This window comes from Herpailurus yagouaroundi, unplaced genomic scaffold (assembly GCF_014898765.1).
Source record: "Herpailurus yagouaroundi ecotype Mexico unplaced genomic scaffold, PumYag 220, whole genome shotgun sequence".
Lineage (NCBI taxonomy): Eukaryota > Metazoa > Chordata > Mammalia > Carnivora > Felidae > Herpailurus > Herpailurus yagouaroundi.
Window position 1 is genome coordinate 3877398 of NW_024412451.1, and position 21052 is coordinate 3898449.

Here is a 21052-nt window from a genome sequence, read left to right on the forward strand (position 1 = left end):
CCTTGGAGCCTGCTCCCGCCCGCCCGTCTGGAAAGTGGCAGCTGCCCTGGTTGTCCCCTGGGTCGCTCTGACTCCCCCCCCCACGTCCCCCGCTGCCTCGGGCCCTCTGAGGCATCCTGGGGCAGGTGCGGGTAGGTAAGACCCAGCAGGGCCTCCGGATCCCAGGTAGAGGACCTTGGCCTCCCCACGGCTGCTGGTCTCCCCTGGCCCCACGGCCCGGCTTTTTCTCAGACCAGGGAGGCCTGCGTGTCCGTCCGCACGTCCGTCGTTTTGAGAGCTGGGCCGGGGGTGGCGGTGTCGGTGTTGAGGTGGGCCTGCGCATCCCGCACGGTCACCGGGGCCATTCCCGCTGTGGGGTCCATGGCCGTTCTCCCTTGTCCCCTGGGGCCCCCAGCCCCACCCCGCCACACACATGAGAACGATTGGGAAATGCGGTGAACCACTTGATGCTGGTAAATCCTGCGGCTCCGTTGAAAGGGAGAAACGTCTTGAAGGGCGCAGACTGCTGGGGTGCCTGGGGGCTCAGCCGGTTGAGCATCCGACTTTGGCTCAGGTCATGGTCTTGTGGTCCTTGAGTTCGGGCCCTGCATCAGGCTCTGTGCTGACAGCTCACAGCCTGGAGCCTGCTTCAGATTCTGTGTCTCCTTCTCTGCCCCCAACACCTCTCTCTCTCTCTCTCTCTCTCTCTCTCTCTCTCTCTCAAAAATAAATAGACAGTAAAAAAAATTTTTAAAAAGAAAAGCAAACTAGGGTATCCTGTACAAACACAGCCACCAAATCCTCGGTAAAAGTTTAGCGACTCCTACGCAGCGGTTTATAGAAAGCACAGTAAAGCACATCCTGGCCAAGTGGGGTTTGTTCTAGGAATGCAGCGTCGATTTAACACTTGAAAAACAATCAGTGTGATTCACCACGGTAAAAAACAAGTGCACGGGACAAATTTCAGCACCCTGTGCCCTCGGCCCGCCCCGGAGTGTAAGAGCAATGCACGAGCAATGCACGCTTGTGGGGGGCAGGGGTCAGAGCCTAAATAGAAGCCGCTGTAGGTGTTTTAAGCAGGAAGAGATTTAACACAGTGGTGGGGATGATCGGGTATTTATAACACCGTGGGGGGCTGGAGCCGCGGATCTGGGCCGCGTGCTCCGGAGTGACACCCAGGACGACAGCACAGACCCCTCCGAGGCCGCTGCCAGGACCGTTGGGTTCGAGGACGCCCCGTCCTGGCCGTGACCCCGGGGGTCTCCTCTGCCGCCCACGGGTCTGGAGGGAGTCCACCCGCGGGAGCCTGCTCTCTCCAGAAGGCGGCTGCGGGGGCGGCCGGGAGACCAGTCGCTGCCTCCAGCCTCTGCTGCCAGGGGTGCAGAGGTCGGTCGGGCCCACCCGGCGTCCCCTGCAGTGAGGAGCCCGGGAGGACCCGGAGAAGGTACAGAAAAGCGATGTAGGGAAGGAGGTAAGAATCCACCGTGATTCACCTTCAGGGGCACAATCTCCACGCGCCTTTGTCTGTGCATGTGTCTCCAGACCTCTTCAAACTGGTCGAGGTGCTACTGTGCCCTTGGCCCATTTGACAGTTCTGAGACGGATCATCAGTATTTCCCCAGCTCATTAAAAATTTGTCCAAAAGCTGCCTTTTAAAGATGGCGGTGAAACCTCCCAAGTGTAGACACACTGCTTGTAAAAACCCGTTTCCTACTGTTCTGTATTTGGATGATTTCTGCGTCCCTTCTTAATCAAGCAGAGCCAACAGCACACAGCTTCCTACATATGGAGGATTCTTTGTCCGCATCTGAATTCCTTTTTTGCTTTTGCTTTTAAGTAGGCTTCACATCCAGGGCGGAGCCCAGGGCAGGGCCTGAGCTCCCAACCCTAGGATCAAAACCGGAGCCAAGATCCAGAGTGGACGCTTAACCAATCGAGGAAACCGCCCTGGGGCCTCACGAATTCCTATTTTTAAAAAGGCTTTCTCCACGATAGAAGATTCGGGGAGGCTGGAAAAAGGGAGTAGCAAGGAGAGAGCACCCCCTGGAATCCCGGCGCCCGCGGGACCGGGCGCTGGGGCGGGGACGGCGGCAGATCCCGTTTGCGTCTTTGCACAAAGCGACTGACGTAAACACGTCCCGGTCGTTACTCGTGCGCCCGACCCCTCGGGTAGCGGCCGCGGAGGCTTCCTCCCGGAGGGCCGGGCCTGCCCACGTCCATTACCGCATTTCCGTCCATTCTGCACAGCACTCGGGCCGACCTGCCTCGGCATCGGGCCTCCCCCCAGACTTCCGGCCTTGCTTAGGGCACGTTCCCAGGAGTGCGATCAGGGGTCAGAAGGGAAAGAGCATCTGCGAGGGGTCTCTGGCCCAGACTGCAAGGTTCCACTCCTTTTTAACCATCTACATTTCTGTCCATTTCTGTCATCTTTCCAGAGAAAATGCGTGCATTGTGCTCTGGCAAACGCTCAATGGTCCCTACTATGTGCCAGGCACTGTTCTAGGAGATGGTTTTGTGTTGATACAGAGCCGGCTGACTTGTTTTGCCTGGCTGTCTACTGGCCCGTTACATGGATGTGCCAAACATTTATCTAGCTAGGCCTATATGGAGAGACATTTAAGCTGTTCTCAATCTTTTGCTCCTATAAAAAAGCTGTCATGAATATTCTTGTATGTGTGTCATTTCCAGATACATGTGCATCTGTAGGATACATTCCTAGAGGTAGAATCACTGGTCCAAGAGAAGGTACAGTTTTTAAATGATTTATTTTTATTTTTATTTTTATTTTAGAGTATAAGCGGGAGGGAGGGGCAGAGGGAGAGACACAGAGAGAGAATCTTAAGCAGACTCCGTACTTAGCACAGAGCCCAATGTGGGACTCGATCCCACAACCCTGGGATCATGACCTGAGCTGAAATCAAGAGTCAGGTGTTCAGTTGACTGAGCCACCCAGGTTCCCCCAGAAAGTACGTTTTTAATTTTTTTTTAACGTTTATTTATTTTTGAGACAGAGAGAGACTGAGCATGAATGGGGGAGGGTCAGAGAGAGGGAGACACAGAATCTGAAACAGGCTGCAGGCTCTGAGCCATCAGCCCAGAGCCCGACGTGGGGCTCGAACTCACGGACTGTGAGATCGTGACCTGAGCTGAAGTCGGCCGCTCAACCGACTGAGCCACCCAGGTGCCCCAGAAAGTACATTTTTATAGGTCATTTGATAGATTCTCCTACCTGTCCTTCCATACATGCTATACTGGCTTACATTATTTTTATTCCCCCGATTGCCAGTGAGCCCAAGCATCTGAGCCATTTGTATTTTCTCTTCTCTGCTGGTTCAAACCCTAAACTCTTTGTCATTTTGTTATTGGTTTGTTGTAGCTCTTTATATATGCTGGGTCTTAAGCATTATTGACGTTACAAACATTTCTCTCAGTCTGCTGCTTGTCTTTTGGCTTTATCTATGGTGACTTTACTCAACTTTTTTTCAGTTTTTGGTGGTCAAAGCTCTCTTCTGTTATGGCCCCTGAGAATACCTTCCCTGACGCAAGGTATTAAAATAGGAAGATAAATGGTTTATGGGAGAACCTAACATCAGAGCTTTTCCCACCCACTGGACAGCCAAATGTCCCCAGAACATTACAGCTTGTCAGGATTGTTCCTGCTTTTCCTCCTTGTTTCATATTAAAACATAAAATTAATGTCCTATTGGCAAGAAACAGAGTTCTTTTTGTGTGTGTGTGTGTGTGTGTGTATGTGTGTGTGTGTGTGTGTGTGTGTGTAGTGGGCGGGGGGGGGGGTGCGTTGCTAAAAATGGAAGCCACCCAATGTCTGCCAAAAAGACTTAAGCATCCCCTAGGCTCTGACCCAATAAAACCGTTCTACGGGGTGAGTCTGAGGGAACCTGCTGGAAGAAGGGAAAAGACTGTTAATGCCCAGATATGGCCACCAGGGCATTTGTCTGAATTGAAGAGCCAGGGGTCACAGCCCCTTAAGGGTGAATTTGATGGCCTTGAACAGAAGTTCTTATCACCCGTTAATCTGGGGCGTTAGGTCTGTTCCAAAATGCGCACAAAAACTCCAGGTGGGGGGCTGTGGCTTGGACATTCTCAAAACCGCAGGAAATAAACCTCACGGAGACACCGCTTTGCACCCACCAGATTGGCCCAGATTAAAAAGATCGACGATGCTCACTGCTGGCTAGGATGTGCGCGAACAGGAACTTGCAGCCGCCTTGAGGGGAATTCATACAACCTCGATCTCGATCTCGCAGCATCTTTCAAAATGCAAGGTGGGTGTGCACTCACTCAATGACCTTTTAAAACTTTCCCTTGAAGCATAACATACAGAAAAGCGCTCAAGTCGTAAGTGAACAGCTTGGTGAAATTCCCCAGGAAGTGAAACATGTCTGTGTCACCATCCAGAGAACCAGACCGTGACCAGCAGCAGGCCCCCCCCCCCCCCCCAGCAGCTGGCTTGCACTCCCCGCCCCAGCGCAGGCCCCTGGGGTGACCAGCGCTCTGACCTCTAACATCATCACCTAGTGTTGCCCGTTCTAGAACCTCATAACAATGGACCCTCCTGTGTCTGGCTTCTTTGGCTGACATTATGTTGTGTGGGGCTGTGGTGTATTCATTCTGTTGTATGAATTCATCACGCTTTGTTTAATTTATTCTTTTGTTGATGACCAGTTGGCCGGGGTCCAGTTACAGCTAATGCTGCTACGACCACACGGTCCGTGTGGCTTTTGGTGAACACGTGTGCAGTTCTGTGCAGTACGCGCCCAGGAGTGGAGTCACTGGGTCCCGGGACGCACGTGGGTTCCGTTTTAGTAGGTTCTTTGCAGTTGTCTTCCAAAGCTGTCTTGCCAACGTGTGCGCCTCCCGGCCATGTATGAGAGCTTTCATCAGCCAGGCTAATGGTAATTATTGCGATATTTATTGCGATTGTGATTACAGTTCCATGATGGCTGATGATGTTGAGTATCTTTTCGCGGGCTTAGGAGCCATTTCTTGGTCTACTTTTTGTAATTTATATTCAGTATTTTGACTCTTTTTAAAAAATGTATATTGGGGCGCCTGGGTGGCACAGTCGGTTAAGCGTCCGACTTCAGCCAGGTCACGATCTCGCGGTCCGTGAGTTCGAGCCCCGCGTCGGGCTCTGGGCTGATGGCTCAGAGCCTGGAGCCTGTTTCCGATTCTGTGTCTCCCTCTCTCTCTGCCCCTCACCCGTTCATGCTCTCTCTCTGTCCCAAAAATAAATAAACGTTGAAAAAAAATTAAAAAAAATGTATATTTATGTATTTTGAGAGAGCGAGAGAGAGCTCAAGCAGGGGAGGGACATAGAGAGAGGGAAACAGAGAATTCCAAGCAGGCTCTCCACTGCCAGCGCAGAGCCCAGTGCGGGGCTCGAACCCATGAACCGTGAGATCAAGACCTGAGCCGAAACCGAGAGTCTGATGCTTAACTGACTGAGCACCCAGGAGCCCCCGGTATCTTGACTTTTAAAAAGGAATCATCTTCTTGACTTGAAAGTTATTTATATTATGTATATAGTTTATAGGGGTGCCTGGCTGCCTCAGTTGGTAGAGCGTGTGGCTTTTGATCTGGGGGTTGTGAGTTCGAGCCCCACATGGGGTGGTTTACTTAATAAAAAAATTTTTTAATATATGGTTGATACATATAGTCCTTTATATATGTCACATATATATTTGTCACAATATTTCCCCCAAGTCAAGCCTTTTCATTTTCTCCCACCCTATGACTTCATCTTAACTGGGTCATATCTGCCAAGACCCTGTTTCCAGATAAGGTCACATTCACAAGTCCTGGAATTAAGACTTCACTGTATCTTTTCCGGGGGACTCGACACAACTCTTATCACCCCCCACCCCCCATAATCCACCCTCTGCGTGGCAGCCCAGGCAAAGCACAAACCCGATTCTGTCCTTTCTGTGCTCAAAATCCTTCCAAGACAGGGGCGCCTGGGTGGCTCAGTCAGTTAAGCGCCAGGCTCTTGACTTCAGCTCAGGTCATGATCTCACGGTTTGTGGGCTCGAGTCCCACATCGGCCTCCGTGCTGACAGTGTGGAGCCTGCTTGGGATTCTTTCTCCCTCCCTCTCCCCTCTGCCCACTCATGTGCTCTGTTTCTCTCTCTCTCTCAAAATAAATAAAGTTAAAAAATAGGTTAATAACCTCATTTCAATTAAAAAAAAAATCCTTCCAAGACAATGGAATAATATTCAGCCATCAAAAGGAACAAAGCACTGACTCACGCTACAACATAGATGAGCCGGAAAACACGATCTCGAGTGAAAGAAGCCAGACACAAAAGACCATATACTGTATGATTTCATTTCTCTGAAATGCCCGGAACCGACAAACCCATGGAGCCAGAAAGTGGCTTGGGAGTTAGGGCGGAGGGGTGCGGCTGGTAAGGGGTAGAAGGTTTCTTTTGGGGATTAATGCAAATGTTGCCCAGTTGATTACGGTGATGGCTGCACAACTCTGTGAATTTAGGAAAGCCATCGAACCGCACGCTTTAAATGGAAGGGTTTTATGGCACTGAATTTTATTCCAATAAAGCGGTTGCAAACAAACAGCTTTCCGTGGCTCCCCGGCGCCCTCTGGAGGGAGCCCAGGCTCACTGCCTGCCCCACGTTCACGGGGACCCGAGCGGGATGACCCAGAGTCCTGCTGTCCCGGACACACAGCTCACAAGACGCTACAAAGCCACACACACGGAGACACCGCCACGGACTCCTACGAAGCGGCCCCCGGTTGTAAAGAAGACCCGCTTTGCCACACAATCCCGCCGAGACTCGGGTAGCGACGCCCAGCGTCTCGTAATCCCGATCGCGCGACGGCTTCCGAGGCCCAGCGTGACAGACACAGCCAGGGACCCAGCCGTTCCTCAGGGACACGCGCGCGCCGCGCGGTGACAGGCTCAGCCGCGGACGCGCGCCGTGCCGACCGCCCTCCCCCAGCCGCACGCGCCCGAGCCCCGCCACCCGGCGGCACGCGGGGAGGTCCCCACCTCCCGGGCCCGTCCCACTCCGGACGCCCGCCCGGCCCCAACCTCCCCGGCCCCGGCGGCCGCTGCCTCCTCGCCCCAGGAAACGGGGGAGGTATTTTTAGTTACAATTAACCTCCCGCCCAGGTTCCCTCGTCCCCGGTGGCACATCCAATTGGTTTAATTAGAGAGGATTCAGCGAGAGGCATTTCCAGTCGCCCAGCAGGTGGAGGAGGGGGAGGGGGCTGCCCCTCCCCCCGCCCGCCTGCGTCCCCAGTTCCCCCATCGCCCCCGGAAGGCCTCCCCTTGCAGCCGACCTCAGGCCTTGGCCCGGGCCCCGCCGCCTCCCCCCACTGCCCTCAAAGGAGGGCCGCGAAGTCCTTCCTGCTGTCTGTCCCTCACCCGTCTCACTTCAGTCCCGGGGAGTTTGGGGAGGATAAACACTCATCTTAATGGCCCAAATAATATCTAACAAAGAGTATAGTTCATATTAGCCCCTTTAAAAATCATAGAATCTTAGAATTATATATATGTGTGTGTGTGTGTGTGTGTGTGTGTACACACACATATATATTTTAAGTTTATTTATTTTGAGAGAGAGAGAGAAAGAGCGCAAGCAGGGAAGGAGCAGAGAGAGTGAGGCAGAGAGAGAAAACCCCAAGCGGGCCATACATAGCCAGCGCTTGACGTCATGGGGCTCAAACCCCTGAACCCTGAGACCGTGACCCGAGCGGAAATCAAGAGCGGGACGTTCGACCCACTGAGCCACCCAGGTGCCCCCTGAGATTTTTCAAAACGAGAGGCGGTGGGGGCGTAGGTAGAGCACAGGCTTCAGAGCTTCTAGGCCTCCGGTTGGAACGGAGATCCACCGTGACCTCACCTCTCGGGGCCTCACTTTCCTCATCTGGGAACTGGGGGAAGTGGTTGCACTTCCTTCACGGTGAGGGTCTGCCAGGTTGGCAGGCATGAAGCTTCTAGAACAGAGCCTGGCACCCGGCTCGCAGCAGGTAACTCCCCACCCCCACCCTGCTCTACTGTTTCCAACCTCCTGTCATGTGCTCATTTGCTCAACCCTTTGGGGGTCTCCCACCCCAGGACACCAGCCCCTGAAGACGGCGGTCCCGCTGACGGGCCCGGGGAGCAGGGCCGCGCACCCAGGAGACCACGGCGGCCTGAGTCAATGGAGGCAGCTGAGTCTCCAAAGGCACTGCTGGTTCTCCCCACCTGTTCCCCGGGCACTCGCTGTGAGGTGGCACCAGGTGAACGGGCGAGTGACGGGGAGAATTCCAGGGAGGGGACAGGAGGAGGAAACAAAATGGGGCAGTGATGGGGCTGCAGTCAGGAGGGGGGTGCTTTGGTTTGGCCTCTCCTGCATCTTTGCCCAGGTGACTCAGCCGGAGAAGGTGGAGAAGGTGGAGAAGGTGGAGAAGGTGATCCGGGGCAAAGGGAGGAGCCAGGACAGAGGCCCGGAAGGGGCACTGAGCTATTTTCCACAAACAAGGGTCTAAACCCAAGCAGCTTACAATTTGCGACTGAGCCCCATGGCGTCTTGGGACCGGATCGGCGGGATCGTCAGATCCTGGAGTTGACGGCAGCTGAGATTCGCATGAGGGATATGTGATCCCTTGAGCACCTGGTCGGGGCTCAAGGCCTCTGTGGGTCAAAGCCTAACACGGCCTGAGACAGAACAGGCTTGGGGGCCCTGGGCCTCAGTTTCCCTGCTTGCATCACGAGGGTCCAGAGGCTGCTGCATCGTAGAAGATGAGTATTGATGGGGCGCCCGGGTAGCTCAGTTGGTGAAGCGTCTGACTCTTGGTTTCCGCTCAGGTCATGATCTCCCGGTTGGTGAGTTCGAGCCCTGCACGGGGCTCTGCGCTGACAGCGGGGAGCCTGCCTGGGATTCTCTGTCTCCCTCTGTCTCTCTCTGCCCCTCCCCTGCTCACACACGTGAGCGCGCGCGTGCACACACACACACACGCACACTCTGTCTCTCTCAAAATAAATAAATAAGGGGGCGCCTGAGTGGCTTAGTCAGTTAAGTGTCCAACTTCTGCTCAGGTCATGATCTCACGGACCATGAGTTCGAGCCCCGCGTCGGGCTCTGTGCTGACAGCTCGGAGCCTGGAGCCTGCTTCAGACTCTGTGTCTCTCTCTCTCTCTCTCTCTCTCTCTGCCCCTCCCCTGCTCTCACTCTGTCTCTCTGTCTCTCAAAACTCAATACAAATATTTTTAAAAATTAAAAAAAAAATAAACTTAATAAAAAAAAAAGATGAGTGTTGAGTGAGTGGTGGTTTGAGATGGCCTCTGAGGGCCTCATGTTTCCAAGCTCAGGTCTGCATGTTCCAAGTGAGTATCATGGGGCTGGTAAGGGGCAGAGCCGGGATTTGAACCCAGGCATGTTGGGCTGGAGTCTGGTCTGTTGGCCACACATACATGTTTCCAAGGACCGCTCTGGGTAACTGCATTTATCTCCCATGGGACAGACGAAGAAAAGTCATCTGTGAGCCACAGTGTGGGAGAGGGATGCAAAAGCGGCCATAATTCTTCATTCCTCCCCATCGCTTGTGCTGTGAGTTCGCAGCCCCCCTTCCCAGCCCTGTAAGGGGTGGAATCTGCTTCTCCTCCCTTGAATCCGGGCCGGTCTTGAGACTTGTGGCCAAGATAACCAGGTGTCAGACACAAGCCAGGGCGTCAGGAGGCCTTGGGCCCTTCTGTTCTCTTTTGGGGTCCAGTTAACCAGACCGCCTTCACATCAATGTCATCGTGAGGTCCAGTCACTCCTGTGGCCTCGCTGCCAGCCAGCGGAGCCCCCTTGCTGACCTGTCGCCAGCCATGCTACACAGGAGAGCCCTGTTTTGAAATGCCAAGAACCGCCCAGCAGAGTGTAGTATACCAACCTATAGAATAATGAGCTAAAAAAGAAGTTGGCGTTTTAAACCACAAAGCCATGGGTGGGAGCGCCGGAGGAGAGCGCGCGGAGAGAGCGGGAGGGGGCGGGGAGGGAGAGAGAGTATCAATTATTATTATAGTCATTCAGGTGCTTCAAATTGATGAGTATTTGAATCTCAAAAGAGACACAAGAACTCAGATCGGTGGCTTTTTGTTTTTAAGACTTTATCATTAAAAAAAAAAAAAAAGTAGAAGACATCAGTGAAGGGAGGTAGGGGAGAGAAGGGGAGGGAGTGGGCTGGAGGGTGAGGGGGCCTCTCCCAAATGTCGGATCCAGCTGACCCTCCTTCCCTGACAGCCCCAGCCCACCTCCAGTCCCTTCTCTAGCCTGGAGGCAGGGGGATCCCCAACCACCACCTTCTGAAGACCCAGGCCCAGGATCTCAGCTTGGGTTCGAGGCAGAGGTGAGGGCAGATGTGGGGCGCGGGACCTGGAGGCCTTGTCTTTGTCCTTGAGAGCCCCTCGAGTGGGCGCTCAGGCCCCCATGTCCCGGCGGGGCCCCAGGGAGGTAGGCATTGCGTTGGGGGCCTTAGGAGGTGGGGTCCTGAAGTCAGGGGGCCAGGCAGGGACCGGGACCAGGTGTGAGCCTGGCGGTCACAGTCCGGAGGCTGGGGTCTGTGAACAGGGGACAAGAGGCCAAGTCAGGAAGTGGGGAGGGGTCTGGCTCCACATCAGCCCCTCTCTGCAGCCCCCACCAGCCCCATAGCAAGAGAAATGCAGAGGGAGGGAGGGAAGGAAGGAAGCAGAACAGAAATGGAAAAGGGAGACATAGAGACAGCGATGGAAAAAGAGACAAGACAATTAAGACCAAGAAAGAGAGAGGAAGACAGGGAGACCAAGACCCCTCACCTCCCCGAGGTTCTCCTGACATTCAGACCAGGCCACACCTGTCCTCGGGGGTCAGGGCAGAGCTGAGACCCCCACTGACCTCCCACTGCCAAGTCCCTGAACAAACCTGTCCCTCTTTCCTTCCCAGGCTCCAGTCCCCATGCCCCTCCATGCCTAAGTCCTCCTAGGTCTCCACTCCCATCTCCCAGCCTTTCTGTTGGACCTGAGTTCATCACTCATCCACCCAGCTTGCCAGTGCAAGCCTAGCCCAGTCCTCCCTTCCCCTCATGGCTGTGACTGGGTCGGGGGAGCAGGGTGCTCTCTCATAGCTGTGAGGCTTCTAAGTGCACTGGGCCTTTGCATATGCTGTTCTCTCCTTTCCCGCCTTGCTCCTTCCATTCTCCTGGTCTCAGCTCCAAGTCCCCTCTTCCAGGAAGTCTTCCCTGAACCCCCCAGCCTGGGTCTGATGCCCCCCTCTGGGCTCCTTCAGTTCTTGGGTTCTGTCACCCCAGCTCTGCCCACTCTGGGACATCACTGTCTGAAGACAGGTCTGTCTCCCCCACTGGACAGTGAGACCTATGGGGGCAGGGTACAGAAATGCTCAGAGAATGTGCATTAAATGAATGAGTGAATGAGTGAATGAATGAATGAAGCAGTGCTAAAGTAAAGACTTTGGCTTTCAGAGTCTTAATACGGAGAGAGTCAAGATCTGATTTGTGTTTTAGAAATTCCAGGAAGCCTCTCAACCCTGGGGCTTTGCTTTTCTGAGCCAAGTGAACCTGCCCAAGTGACCTCTTCTTAGCATCACTTTTCTCCTCTGTAACATGGAAATAAGAATAACTTTTCCCCCCAAATTTGGGGTTTTTATGAAGACTAAGTGGGAAGATGCTCTAAAGTCTTAAGACCTGGGAGCATAAAAGAATGCACCCTACTACCTTGCCCCCCTTTTCTCCCCATTGGATCCCTATTCATCCTTCAACACCCTACCCACAAGTCACTTCCTCTATAAAATATTTCCTAATATCTCAGGGATGAGTGATGTCTCCCTCCTCTGAGCAAGCTGTGTTATATCGTTTTCGCTGCTGTTCTGGACCGTCATTCATTTCTGATGTCCACTTCCTCACAAGCCCAGAATCTTCTCAAGAGCAGGATTCTCCCGGAGGCTGGTCAGGATGTGGAACGAGGGTTTAACATATATTGGAGGTGTATGAATGGATAGGTGGGCAGATGAATGGGTGAGAAGGTAGGTGGGTGAATGCATTCTAGGTGGATACGCGAGTGGGTGGACCAATGGGGAGGTGGGTGGATGAGTGGGTAGATGTATTTTCTGATGAAGACAGGTAGTAGTCGCCTGTGTAGATGGATCACGGGGAGGTAGGTAGCTGAGCGAATGCATGGATAAGTGGGCGCATGTGTGGTTGGATGGATAGGGAGTGGATATATTTTGGAAGGGTAGTGTGTAGGTGGGTGATTGATGGATGGATAAATACAGAGACGGGTGAATGAGTTGATGGATGGATGGATGGACAGGTGAATCATCTTCCCACTAAGCCTTGGGGAACCCTCAGTTCAGGGACCCCTGCTGACCCTGCTCTGGGTTGGAGGAATATTGGAATCTGGAGTTCTTACCAAGGTTTGAGAGCCACACGACCCCCAACCCAGTGCCCCTAGACATTGGACACTTACACTTGTCCTGAATCTATAGATAATGCCACTCTCCTTCTAAGTTCAAACTCATCCCCATCGGCCCTGGAAGACAAAAGAGGAGGGTTAGTGGTTCTTCACCAGACATCCCCATATGCCCCTAAATCCCTCCTGCCTGCTCCTTCCCCAGGGGATCCGTCTATCCAGACCGACTGAGTCATCATTTAAGAAAGGACTGGTCCTTTGAGGAAAAGTAGAGCCTTCCAATGGATGGGCAGAGCCTGGAAGAAGCGAATTCGGCTAAGAAAAGGTGGGCATCTGGAAATGTACAATTGTCTCCCCAGCTCCACTGTTACGCGAATGAAGTACTATTCCTGAAGAAGTTAATCCCAAGAGGTGGGGCATCATCATTTAGAGGAGGGGCCTGGTGTGTTGGGGGCGTGGCCTAGTTAGGGGGCGGGGCCTTACCTGGAGGCCTGACTGTCATGTGTGGCTGAGCTTCTGTATAGCTCCCCATGGGCTGGCCCTCTGGGCTGAAGGCTGCACTCTGCCCTGCGAGGGAGGTTGAGGGGTGCAGGCTGAGCCCCAGGGTGTGCGGGTCCCAGCCTTGACACTCCCGGGGGAACACTAGACCCTCTCTCCCGCCTTCTCCCTGTACCTGTGCGGTTGGATTGATCTATCATCGGCTGCACGATGCGTCTCCGGGCGTTAATGAACCTGGGAGGGGGTCACGGAAACAGAGGGAGGTGTAAAGAGGGAATAGGAGAGAGGCAGCAATGAACACCCGAGACAGAGCTGGAAAAGAGGACGGGGACAGGGGAGGGGAGAAGAGAGGCTCCCAGGGGCTTCGCGGCCTCCGTCAGCACCGCGGACAGCGCCCGGCCTCCCACCCCGGGCGGGCCCACGGACCGCGCAGGCCTCCTAGGTCACTCACCAGTTGTTGACTTGCAGGATGGTGAGCCCCGTGTCCTGCGCCAGCTGTTTCTTCTGCTCCTCCGAGGGGTACGGGTGCTGTGGCCACCAGCAAGAGTCACCCTGCCTGCCCAGCTGCCATCTGACCCCCCAAGGCCTGGCCCCATGGGGATGGGGAGCCCAGGCTGGGGCAGGGCCAGGAGAAAGCTCCCCCAAGGCCCAATGGAAGGAAGCGGAGAAGCCAAGCTTCGGGCAATTATGCCCGTGAGCGCCCCCGCCTCTTCCAGCAATTACAGGCTAATTGGCCAGCTCTCATTAGGGAGACCGAAGCTGGGGGTTCCAGCACCGGAAAGGAGGCAGAGCCCAGCACCAGCCCTCTCGGAGTTTCTGTCACGGGTTCCTGTGTGTGTCCTTCCCTGTCCCAATCCCTCTCCCTCTCTCAGTCCCCCTGTGACTCTCTCCCTGTGTCTACCCTGCTCTGATCCAGTCCACCCCACATCTCTCCATTTCTCTCTTTGTTTCAGCCTCTCCCTGACTCTCTTCCTGTCTCTATTCCTCCCGCCCCCCCACAAGCTCTCCCCACGAGGCAGTGCGGCGCACTGGTTAAGGCCAAACCGCCTGCTTCCGAACCCACTTCTGGCTAGAAGACCTTTGCACAATGGAGCCACCCACAGCCCTATCCTCGCAGGCTTTGTTTTGGCCGGACGGTGATGACCGATGGGGGGAGGGGAGTGGGGGGAACAAACGGGTGGGGGGTTGAGGTCAGGACTGAATGAGTTCAGAACCCTTAGCAGCAAGCACCTGGCATACAGGGAGCGCTCATGGATGCTTGATCCTGCCAGTCCCCCTCCCCTTGAGGTCCGGCCTCAACATTTCCCCTGTGCCTGGATCTCCCATCTCGGGGTCTCTCTCGGGGCCTCAGTCTCCACAAGGCCATTCGCCTTCCCTCTCTACGCCCACGCTGCCCCTGGGCCCCGGGGCTCTCACCGAGAGGTGCTGAAACAACCAGGCCCTCATGATGTTGGTGGCCACCTTGGGGAAGATTCCCCTCTTCTTGTGCCGCCGCTCCTGGTCCAGCTCCTCGTCCTCTCCCCCAGAACTTGGAGAGGCCATGCTTGTGTCTAGTCCGTCTCCTGGGGAGGACAGGCATGCTGTGCTTGTGGGCAGTAGGGGGGGGGTACCAGAGAGACCCAGAACCCTCACCCATGAGACTGCTCCACACCCCAGTCGTCCTTGCGCCTGTGGAAGTCCTACTTGCTGTCTAACTCCAATCCTCAGACTGACTCCCACACTTGTCCTCCACCTCCCAGGCTTCTTACCTTGGTCACTGGAGTTGTCCCCACTCTGGGAGGCCAGGCCCCCACTGGAGGGACCCGGGGTCCCCAAATGTACGGACCCGCTGTCCTCATGGTCTCTAATCCAAGTATTATTCTGGAAAACAAGAGTTGGAGGTCAGCGCCAATGTAGCACAGTGGCTGAGACCAGGGGCTCTGGAGCTGGGACCCCTGAGTATAAATAGAGCCTGTTCCTGCCTCTTTCCTGGCTGTGTGACCTTGGGCAAGTCGCTTCACCTCTCTGTGCCTCTGTGTCTTCAATGGAAGACAATAAACTCTACCCACCTTGCAGAGCAGGGTGAGGACTCAAGGAGTTAATTTACATAAAGACACATAGCAATCACCCGGTGAAGAGGCGTTTATACAGATCTAGGGCACCTTATCTGAAATCCTTGGGGGCCAGCAGTGTTTCAGAATTCAGAGTGTTTCACATTTTTATTTATTTTTATAATTTTTTTAATGTTTATTTTTGAGAGAGACGGAGACAGAGCGTGAGCGGGGGAGGGGCAGAGAGAGAGGTCAGCACAGAATCCGAAGCGGGCTCCAGGCTCTGAGCCATCAGCACAGAGCCCGACGCGGGGCTCGAACCCACGGACAGCGAGATCATAACCTGAGCCGAGGTCGGACGCTCAACCAATTGAGCCACCCAGGCGTCCCTTATTTATTCATTTTTAAAAGTAATCTCGAACCCACCACCCCGAGATCGAGAGTCGCATATACTGTCCCGACTGAACCAGCCAGGCGCCCCAGAACTCTTCACGTTTTTAGACAGTAAATCCGTGCACACACTGCGTATTTCATAACACCCCTAGGGTCTGGGACTTCACCTCGTCATCAAACTCATTAACATTTCTGCAGCAAAACGGATGAATATTTAACGAAGTGGAATAAATAAAGGCTATAAATAGCCCCTCGTTAGTTCAGGTCAGATTTTGCTGTGAAATGAGTTTGCGCTAAACTTACGGGGGATAAAAAAAAACCAAAAAACCAACTTCCAGTTTTCAGAGATTGAGGGGGGTGGTTCTCTGAGTTGCCCGTCAGGGAAATTCTGGGTTGTGCCTCCTCTCTCCGAACTCCAACACACTAGGAGGCACTTGAGAATGCCTTGGATGTACCCTCACCACCCCCACCCCCACTCTGCCTCCCAGGAGGCGGACCCACCCACACAGACCGAATCAAGACCTCTTTGGCATTTTGTTTGAGGGATCAGTTCAATTGTTGGGAGGCAGATTGGGTGGGTTCAGCTCTTGTTGAACCCCCAGGGTACCCCCACCTGCCCTACTGATTGCCCTTGACCCCGCTCGCTGCTTTGTAAACAGTCCCTCCCCAAACGGCCCAGTGTGGGTGCGTCCTCTGTGTCCTGCGGGGGCTGAGCTGGGGACGCCGCCGCTCAGAGAAGGTTTCTGAGGCTTTGGTATGTCTGCATGGAATTGTGCGTTCGAGCGCACTGCGGGCGGGCGTGCAAACTGGAGAATCATCAGTCTGAAGGCTTTTGAGCGTGGCTCCAGGGGTAGCCCCAGATCGGATGGGATGCTGGGGTGAGCACCCACATCGGTGTGCCTGAAGCGGTCCTGAAACTGTGGTGTGGCACGCGTCAGTGTGCTCGCGTCTGCCCGAGATGGGATGGTTGACCCTGGAGAGGGGGCGGCTGTGGCGTGGCTGTGAGCTACATGGGCACAGCTGGGACACGTGACAGGATTGGAGCATGGCTGCATCACTCTTTGAGACGGCCAGCTGGCTGTGTGTGACTATCACAGGGCCCCAGTTTTCTAAGTTGGTGGCTGTTGTTCGAGCGGCCGGTTGTCCCGTTTGTGAGACAGCGTGTGTGGATTACGACACGGGCGGCTTTGCGACTCTGTGGGGACGGATGATCAGCCTGGGTGTGCGTCGGAGGCTGTGCGAAGACGCGGGACACGGCTGGGCCTCTGAGTGGGTTGTAACCGGCCCCACCGTGGGGCTCTCGCTCAGCAGGTGCAGATGAGGAGTTGTGGGGCAGAGGGTCCTCGGGGCCCATCTGTGTCTGCTGCGTGCGGCACGCCCGGGTCTGTGTCATTGTGCTGTGGCCGGGTGCCTGTATCCGGGTGCAGGTATCATGTGGTATCACCGTTGAGGGTGTCGGTAGGGTGTGCGGGCGTAGCCGAGTCTACGGGTGGTCTGTTGGCACGAGTGTGTGCCTGTGCGTGTGTGCGCGCGCATGCACCGTCGTCCGGCCGTGTCCCGGTCTGTGTAGCCGCCGTGCCAGGAGGCACGAGCCCTGTGGTCCCGCGTGTCTGACTGTGGCTGAGTCTGGGTGGTGTGCACACCCCCACGCTGTAGCCCAGCTGTGCCTGCTCACGGCTTTGGTTGTGGGGTGATGCCTGGTGCCCCATCCCCGGCCCACCTGATCTGGGAGGCTGGGGCAGGAGGCCGGGTAGTCCTCGAGATCTTCCCTGCAGCCGCCATCCCGATCCTCGATGACCAAGTCGATGGGCATCTTTCCCTTGAGGCAGGTGATGTAGCGGTGACAGAAGTTGTCGCACAGGTCGTGGACCTGGGGGGGCACCGGGGTACTGGGGGGGCCACCCGGGGGCCAGGGCTGGGGTGTACAGGGACGGGGGCAGCATTCGGCTCCAACTCCAGTGGGCGGAGAGCCTGAAGGAGGGATGGAGGGGGCGAGAAGAGCAGGGATGGGGGGGGGACAAGCGAGGGTGTGAGGGGAGTGGGAAGCACTCACCTTCTCCAGCTCCAGCAGGTGGAACCGGAGCACCTGAATGGCCTGTATCATCTGCAGAAGGAGACAGGAAGGGACGGGGAGGGGGGGAGAGGGAGGGAAGGAGCGGGGGAAGAAAGAGAGAGAAGGAGGGAGAAGGACGAGAGGAGGAGGAGGAGGAGAAAGGAGAGAAAAGGAGACGGAGGAACGGGAAGAATGAGATAGAATGACAGAGACAGAGGACAGGGAGACAGAGGGAGACAGAACCACAGGAGCAGAGAGCAACAGAGACAGAGACCCAGAATTGCGGGAAGATGGAATGTTAGAGAGTCAGAGACGAAGAGAAGCAAGAGGGGCAGAGACAGGAAAGGAGCCATCACAAGAGGAGAGAAGGAACGTACGCTATAATGGAAATACCCCATCTTGTCCCCTGCTCCACTTCCCACCCTTTGCCCGCGAACTACATTTCCCAGACTCCTTTGCCAAAGGGTTCGGCCAATAGGAAGCCCCGGCGGGAGCTGGAAACCAAAAGGAAGAGAGAGGCCAGGGTATTTCTCCTTCCCTCTCCTTCTCCTTTCTCTCCTCTCTCCTCTCCCCTTTGCAGCCAAGTCCCTGCCCTCATTTTGGGGTAGGCTCTCATCCTGACTGATAGAACAGCCAATGCCTATTGAATCTCTGTTCGGTGCCAGGCACTGATCTAAGTGCTTGACTCTTTTTAGCTCATTATATCCTCACAACAGCCCTATAAGATAGAAATTGCTACTAGCTAGGAAACTGAGGCACAAGGAGACGCAGCTACTTGCCCTGGTTCACAGAACTAGTGAGTGGCAGAGCTTGGACTTGAACCCAGGCCATCGGTCCCCGTTCTCAAGCTCTTGGCTATAGTCATTGCGAACGGGCAAGAACGATCACTATTTGAGAAAGGGGGTCAGGTGATCTCCTCTCCGCTCCCACAACGAACCCCAGGGCTGTGGAGGGCAGGACAGGAGACCCCTGCGGAGGAGGGAGCGTTGGGGAGGGCCCAGATCTCACCAGATTGTCCAGCTCCGGGTTGGAGGAGAAGAGGGGCCTCTCGGAGCGGACCTGGAAGGAAGAGAGAAGCCAGAGAGGGCGCGTCCTGTCTCCAGCCCTCCTCTCCTCACTGGCTCCCCTGGCTCAGAGCAGACAGGGGTGCCTACCTGCTTAGCAAAGGCAGCAATGTCCTCGTTGAAGGAGTCAGAGGAGCAGACGTCACCGCCTGGAGGTGTGCCCAGCCCAGCCCCGGCCCCGTCTCGGGGCGAGCACGTGGCCAATTCACATTTCTCAAAGACCAGGGCCAGCAGCGGGAAGAGCGGGTGTCTAGGGGAAGCAGGAGAGAAGGCTCATGAGGGGAGGCCAGGGGCCTGGGGAGGACGGAGCACCTGGGAGAAGGACAGGAGACCCAGGGGAAGAGATGGAGAGATCAAGACAGCGCAAGAGAGTCAGAGACACAGAAGAGGGGGCCCGCATCCCGAGAGCTGTCCCCACTCACCCATAGATCTCGTCCTTCTCCCTCCTCAGGCCATCACTGTCCAAGCCCGGGGGCTGGGGTTGGGGAGGCCGGTGTGGGCCATAGGGCCCGGGGGCTCTCGGTGCCGCGGCCACTGCCTCCGAGAAGCCAGCCAGGGTTGCAGTGCCGTCCACGATGCCTGGGTAGTGAGGCAGCTCATCGTACTGGAGGGGAGGCGAGAGGGAGAGAGCCCCAGGGAGGCGTCAGGAAACCTCCCTACCCTGGCACCCAGGAGATGCTCTCCCTGCCCTCAGGAACCAGCCCTTTCTTTCCCTGTGTCTGAGCCCAGCCGCCTTGGACCCCGGATGTCCCACGGGGCTGTCTCTTTGGGACTGAGAGCCCTGTCCCAGAGTCTTCCCTTATACCCCTGGTCTGTGAAAATGTCCCGTCAGAGATTCTTGGTGTGTGGGCAGGAGGGTCCAGAGGAGAGAGACTGACCCAGGTCTCAGGTCTGAGGGTGAGGGTGGGGGTCAGGGATCAGCTGGCTGGTAACTGTCAGCTCCTCCCAGAGCAGGGACAGGAGGGAGGAGGGGAGAGAGCCGTGGAGAGACCCCGAGAGAGAGGGGCAGGATGCAAGACAGAGACAGAGGTGAGGAAAGAGAGGGATGGAGGGGAGGAGATACAGGAGGGGGAGAGAGAGAGAGAGAGAGAGAGAGAGAGAGAGAGAAAGAGAGAGAGAGAGAGGCTCACTCCGGGACCCTTCCCATAAAAGCAGCACATCATTTATGCATATATGTGTGTGTGCACTGTCCCCTCCCTACTTCAGTTTCATCTCACAGTTGTCAAATATGCACATCTGAGTGTCCCTTAACAACGTGTCACACCCCACCCCGCCTATGAACCTACCCCCTCCCGCCAAGGCCCAGGACTGAGTGGGTGAGCGAATGAATGAGCGACCGAGACATTCCGCGCATGCGTGCATGAACGACGGAGGCACGGAGCACAGCGCCAGGCACACGTTCCGTAAACACTTGTTGAACCGAGTGTAACCCCGCGCAACCGCGGCAAACCCACCGGTGCCACCCGGCGCAAGGAGAACGACTGTCATTACAGAAGCGCGCGCGCGCGCACACACACACACACACGCACGCGCGCGCGCGCGCGCGGCGGGGGCCAGAGGGACCTTAAGCCACTCAGGCCAAACCCTCTCCTTGGGCAGGAGGAGACTGAGGCTCAAAGAGGCCAAGAGACTCAGAGGCGCGCGAGCCTTCCTGCCGTGGGGCGCCCTGGCCCCTGCGGGATGCCAGGCTCCGCGTGCGTGGGTCCCTCTCTCCGTCTTTCTCTTCGTCGTCCTCTCCTAACTTCTCCTGAGCCCCAAAGTTGAATCCCGACTGTTCCCCGCGGTTCCTCGCGCATCCTAAGATGTGCAGTAAGGGTCTTCCGTCCTGCGTGTTCCCACCCCCTCCGCCCCCAAAGGTGCGTACTCACCTCCTCGCCCGTCTCCTCTGATCTCCCCATCCCCAGGACCATGGACCATGGAAGCCCGGCCTGGCCAGACCCCCACCCCCCCCCACCCCCCTTCTCCCAGCACTGTCGCCACCCCGACCCCTCAGGAGGACTTGGAACAAAAGTAGACCGCGGGGAAGGATTGGGGAGGGCAGAAGAGGAAGGAAGGGGTAGGATAAAGGACCTGAGATAGAGCGGGAGACCCGGGGGCGGAGAGAGGGGAGCGCCGGGGCAGACAGGAGACAGGAGGAGACCCGGGGCACAGGCAGGGGAGGCAGAGAAAGAGGTGGAGGAGAGGGCGGAATGGGCCGACGGGGGCCGGAGCGCCGGGGCGGGGGCGGTGCAGGGCTGGGGTGCGCCGCGGGGCTGGGGCGCCGGGCGCCCGCCCTCAGACCTACCCTCCGGGCCATGGGCTGACGCCGGCGGCAGCTCCCGGGTCCCTCCAGGGCCTGGCCGGCGGGGCGGGCGCAGCCCGGGGCAGCGGCCCCCGACGGGCCGCGGTGCCGACGCCAGGGGGTGGGGCAGGAGGCTGGGGGCCCGGCCCCCCCACCCCCACCGTCGTCAGTGGCCGGCGCCGGGCAGCGCGGAGGCTGCGAGCATGGACCCCGGGCGCCCTCCCCACCGCGGGGGTCACGGCGAGGGGCTCATGCCGGCGAGGGAAGGGGTGAGTGGGGCGGGGGGGCGGTCGCCCGAGGCCCCCTCCCCGGGCCCCCAGTTCCCTCCCCCGGGGCCCGGG

General features: G+C 56.5%; 1 protein-coding gene across 2 annotated transcripts; it reads right to left on the reverse strand.

The window, feature by feature from the left end:
• Positions 1-10197: 10197 nt before the first annotated feature.
• On the reverse strand, positions 10198-20838 carry MEIS3 (Meis homeobox 3). Of its 2 annotated transcripts, none has more exons than XM_040457541.1 (13): positions 20715-20838; positions 18853-19034; positions 18521-18680; positions 18375-18425; positions 17367-17417; positions 17034-17132; positions 14639-14750; positions 14307-14452; positions 13342-13418; positions 13066-13124; positions 12876-12959; positions 12450-12512; positions 10198-10550 (listed from the first exon to the last, which is right to left on the reverse strand). In XM_040457541.1, exons 1-12 carry the CDS (start codon positions 20724-20726, stop codon positions 12463-12465), a joined length of 1083 nt encoding a protein of 360 aa, XP_040313475.1. In that variant the 5' UTR covers positions 20727-20838; the 3' UTR covers positions 10198-10550; positions 12450-12462. The 2 variants fall into 2 exon arrangements, with proteins under 2 accessions (XP_040313475.1, XP_040313474.1); XM_040457540.1 differs by having other exon boundaries at positions 17034-17183.
• Positions 20839-21052: the final 214 nt, after the last annotated feature.